The 4,618-nt window shown below is 40.7% G+C and overlaps 2 protein-coding genes across 2 annotated transcripts; one reads left to right on the forward strand and one right to left on the reverse strand.

The window, feature by feature from the left end:
• Positions 1-282: 282 nt before the first annotated feature.
• On the forward strand, positions 283-3,016 carry LOC108822173 (protein NUCLEAR FUSION DEFECTIVE 4). The gene is made up of 3 exons (XM_018595202.2): positions 283-725; positions 817-1,673; positions 2,316-3,016. Exons 1-3 carry the CDS (start codon positions 393-395, stop codon positions 2,785-2,787), a joined length of 1,662 nt encoding a protein of 553 aa, XP_018450704.1. The 5' UTR covers positions 283-392; the 3' UTR covers positions 2,788-3,016.
• Positions 3,017-3,673: 657 nt separating this feature from the next.
• Positions 3,674-4,612, reverse strand: LOC130505981 (uncharacterized). Its single transcript, XM_057000582.1, has one exon. The coding sequence runs from the start codon at positions 4,610-4,612 to the stop codon at positions 3,674-3,676; it is 939 nt and encodes a 312-aa protein (XP_056856562.1).
• Positions 4,613-4,618: the final 6 nt, after the last annotated feature.

The raw sequence follows: 4,618 nt of genomic DNA on the forward strand, positions 1-4,618 counted from the left end.
CAAAGATAGATTTTCTATATTTTTAAGGTAATTTTGTATATTTTTGAGGATCATTTATTGTGAATATTTGAACTGATTAAATTTTATTGGTAGATAGTTATTGGAAATTGTATAAAAAGATAAAATAGTAAATTAAATTGCAAATATTTATTATAGTCTTAATAAACGTGAAAACTCTATAAAATTTTATTTTCAGGAACGGAGGGACTGAACACTTTGTACAAAAAGATAAAAAAGAAGTGCCAAAAAAAAAAAGAAAAAGTATTAAATGGACATTAACCTTTCACCTTTAAAACCGTACGCACATAGCTCAACAAACCCTCACACTACCATAAAAAAATAAAAAATCTGATTTCCCTTTCTTTCTTCTTGTTCTTGTTCTCAATACTCCAATGGGTTTCGGTAGATCTCCTTCTTCTTCCTCTGCTCTGAAATGGCTTGGTTTCGTTACGGCTGTTTGGGTCCAAGCCATCTCCGGCAACAACTACACCTTCTCCAACTACTCAGACGCTCTCAAGTCCCTAATGAACCTCACTCAGCTTGAGCTCAACAGCCTCTCCGTTGCTAAAGACGTCGGAAAAGCTTTCGGCATCCTCGCCGGACTTGCTTCCGACCGTCTCTCCACTCCCGTCATCCTCCTCATCGGCTGTTTCGAAGGTCTTATCGGTTACGGTGTACAATGGCTCGTCGTGAGCCAAACGATCCAGCCTCTACCTTATTGGCAAGTAAGTGCTTCATTAGATTCCCTACTTTCCAAAAATAGAAACCCTAAAAGTTTTAATTTGGAAACTCTGTTTTTTTTTCTTGTGTGTGTAGATGTGTATCTTTCTCTGTATGGGAGGAAACAGCACGACGTGGATGAACACGGCGGTTCTCGTTACTTGCATAAGAAACTTCCGGCGGAACCGTGGTCCCGTCTCCGGGATTCTGAAAGGCTACGTCGGTCTGAGCACCGCGATATTCACTGACGTGTGCACTGCTCTGTTCTCCGCCGACCCGGCTTCCTTTCTTGTCCTCCTCTCCGTCGTGCCTTTCGCCGTCTGTCTAACGGCGGTTTTATTCCTCCGCGAGATCCCTCCGGCGGCTTCCGTCGCGGAGGAAAACGAAGAGTCGAGGTACTTCGCCGTGTTCAACGTCGTCGCAATCGTGATCGCCGTGTACCTCCAGTCGTACGACATCATCGGAGTCAAGACCGGAGCCGTCTCCATCGCGTTCGCCTCCGTGCTTCTCATCTTGCTGGCTTCTCCTATCGCCATCCCTTTCCACGCCTACGTTCGGAGTTTGAATCTGAAAAACAGCGACGAAGAAGACGCGGAGGAGCCGCTGCTGAGATCGGAGATCGCGGAGGAGACGGTCGTCGGTGCCGCAACGGCGACGGATAACGAGTTGCCACCGTCTCCTAAGCTTCTAAAGGAGGAGGAGGCAGAAGAGAAGAAGAGGCCGGTTCTTGGAGATGAACACACTATATTGGAAGCGTTGTTGACCGTTGACTTTTGGGTGTTGTTTGTGTCGTTCCTGTGTGGAGTAGGCACTGGTTTAGCAGTGATGAACAACATGGGTCAGATCGGGCTTGCGCTTGGTTACACAGACGTGTCTATCTTTGTCTCCATGATGAGCATTTGGGGGTTCTTTGGTCGGCTTCTCTCCGGTACCATCTCCGAGTATTTTATCAAGTAAGTCACTTCACTAAACTCTCTCCACCAGTTAATAGATTCGTTAGAATTTGGGAAAATGATTTAATAATTGGAATCATAGATCTTGTTAAAGTAGTAACGTGATTTGTAAACTTCTCATAATCATTTTAATGCACACTCAAAGCAAACTATTCCAAGTGAAAGTTTCACTTTTTTTGCTTTGCCTCAAAGGAAGACGAGAGTCTATTATTATGTCTTGCTTTCTTCTTCTGTTACTGCGGGTTGAATATTTTTTTCATTTACATTTTTTTTAAAGATATTTTTTTTTGCATTTACGTGATATTTCCTTTTAATAAATTTCCAATAAAAATCATGAAATGTATTTAATGGAGAAGTTTCCATGTCTAGCAATGGACCCGTCCAATATCTAGTGGCAGGGGACCATAAGAAAAAAAAGATTTCCATTTTGTTTTCGCACACATTTTTTTTTTGCGTTGAAAGATCTTTTTTAGATTTTATAAGTTATATAATAATAATTTTATTTGACAATGAGATCGTGGCGAAAACAACATGTTTTTTTCTTTCTTTCGTGGGTCCTCTATATAATGTTGTTAATTAATCAAAACTTTTATTACATTGACTAATCTTGAAAGTCTGATGTTTTCTTTCTTAAATAAATAGAAAATATGGAACTCCAAGACCATTATGGAATGCGGCATCACAAATCCTCATGGCCGTAGGATATCTAGTGATGGCTTTAGCCATGCCCGGTTCTCTATACATCGGTTCAATGGTTGTTGGGGTTTGCTACGGAGTCCGGTTAGCCATAACAGTACCGACAGCCTCCGAGCTATTCGGCCTCAAATACTACGGACTCATCTACAACATCCTCATACTGAACTTACCACTTGGCTCGTTCCTCTTCTCGGGTCTTCTCGCTGGTTTACTCTATGATGCCCAAGCTACACCAACTCCTGGTGGAGGCAATACGTGTGTAGGAGCCCATTGTTTCCGTCTTGTCTTTATTGTAATGGGGTTTACTTCCATTATAGGTGTTGGTCTTGACATCTTGCTTGCGTTTAGAACGAAGGATATATATGCGAGGATTCATGGGAGCAAGAATGCTAAGAAACCTAGTGGTAATCTTCGATGAGTCTCAAGTTGAATACATGATTTTCTTTTAGTAAAATCATTTTTGGGTATGTTACTTATACTAGTATTTTGTGTCTATTTTTGAAAGTTTTTATGTTAATTATTTTACTAGACGGTATGGATGAATTGTACACTTTGTACATTCGTGATTATTGTTGTTAAAGGCGGTTTAAGTGTATTAAACCAGTTGTATGGTCTACGTTCATATAATGGGAAATCGATGAATTACATTTTCTCTCTATTTGATTTCTGTTAGTTATAATATGTCTAAGTGAATGGTATATACCTTCATCATTGTAAATACTTTGATATAAAAAAGCTTGTAAATATTTTAATCACAAAATTTTTTAGTCAACCCAAAAACCTATCATTTTGGTATACAAAGATTATGGTTCACAGTAATGTCTAAAGACTAGCAATGTTTTCACAATTGTTGTTTACTTGTTTGCATGCACTTTCTCTGTTAAACAATAGTTATGCATCTTGTTTACAAATGACCTAAACTAGAATGTACTTCTAAACTGTATATGACTGGAATTATTCTACATGGATTAATTTCATTTACTTCCCACAGAAACAAGTAAAAAGACAATTTAAATCACGCAGAAACCTAATGATGTAAAGAGAACAAAACTTTAAATAAGAAGGCAAGACAAGCTTAACTCAGATATAATTTGGTGTATAATCTAAATTAATACATAGTAGTTTTGACTTACAACATAGTCTACACACTTGTAACAATGTCTATGAGCATCATCAATGTATATATACAGAGAGCTTCATAAAACGTTGGACAAGACAAACTGAACACCTCAAAGATGAAACAAAACTCGCCCGGGAGAAGAAGAAGAGAATGTTCATACTTTAGAGCGCAGCTTTGACATAGATTAATGAAACCCTCTTGACCCTCTAGATTGATAAAGCTCCAATCTACTCTTAGCTTCTGGTAATATCTCATCGATCATCGGTGCTTCCACCAAATGAGATTGCTTTGTGGACCACTCAAGCACCACAAGAACCTCTTCTTGCGCTAGAGTCTCACTATCAGGTACACTCAGTGCGATGTAACATAGTAGTACCAAAGCCGGGACTTGAACCATTTGTTCTCCAAAGTAAACCAACTGAATCAGATGCTTTGCACCACCTGCTGCTATGATCGCTTTAGAGTGGTTATCACGCAAGAAATTCTCCGTACACGAGAACTTGATAAGCGCAACCGCTGCTTCCATTGAAACCTCAGCTTCTCTTTCGTCAAGAAGCTTCACAAGCGGTGCGATGATCCTTGTCTCCGTAGCACGGAACGTTCTTGAAAGACTACCTATTGATTTGATACATGGGATCAGAAGGTCCGGTATCTCGTTCTCGATCACTTTTAGTAGCTGCTCAACCACAGCTTTTGCGGCAGGAGAGGTTGGTTTGAAAGCTGAGCGTCTAAGCTCCGAGTACTGTTCGGCAACGTCGGTGATCTCCATCATCGCTAATGCGGAATACGACTTGACTTCATCGTCACCTTTCTCTAACAGAACGGCGAAACAGAGCAATGCTCTTGACTCTGTTATGCTTCGGCATATCTGGAGATTCCCTCTCGAGAGCTGCCATAACGCTCTTGCAGCCATTGCTTTCATCTGAGCTTTAGTGGCTGGATCCTCGTACTCTCTTCCTTTAATGCTTGTCCCCATCAAAGAAACATGCGTTGGATTGTTGTTCCCTCTCGGTGTTGGACCACCTTTTGTATGATGGTGCTGACTGCTCTGTTTCGTATGATTCTTGCTAGCACCCGAACCTGGACCCGAGCCTGGACCCGAACCTGGATCGGAGCCTTTCATTGCTAG

The sequence above is a fragment of the Raphanus sativus genome, unplaced genomic scaffold (assembly GCF_000801105.2).
Source record: "Raphanus sativus cultivar WK10039 unplaced genomic scaffold, ASM80110v3 Scaffold2768, whole genome shotgun sequence".
NCBI lineage: Eukaryota > Viridiplantae > Streptophyta > Magnoliopsida > Brassicales > Brassicaceae > Raphanus > Raphanus sativus.

Excerpts from the sequence above, each read along its gene's own strand:
- LOC130505981 (XM_057000582.1), bottom strand. The coding sequence starts at position 4,612 with ATGAAAGGCTCCGATCCAGGTTCGGGTCCAGGCTCGGGTCCAGGTTCG.
- LOC108822173 (XM_018595202.2), top strand. The coding sequence starts at position 393 with ATGGGTTTCGGTAGATCTCCTTCTTCTTCCTCTGCTCTGAAATGGCTT. Across the intron at positions 726-816 it reads AGCCTCTACCTTATTGGCAA|ATGTGTATCTTTCTCTGTAT; the intron begins GTAAGTGCTTCA and ends TTGTGTGTGTAG. Across the intron at positions 1,674-2,315 it reads ATCTCCGAGTATTTTATCAA|AAAATATGGAACTCCAAGAC; the intron begins GTAAGTCACTTC and ends TTAAATAAATAG.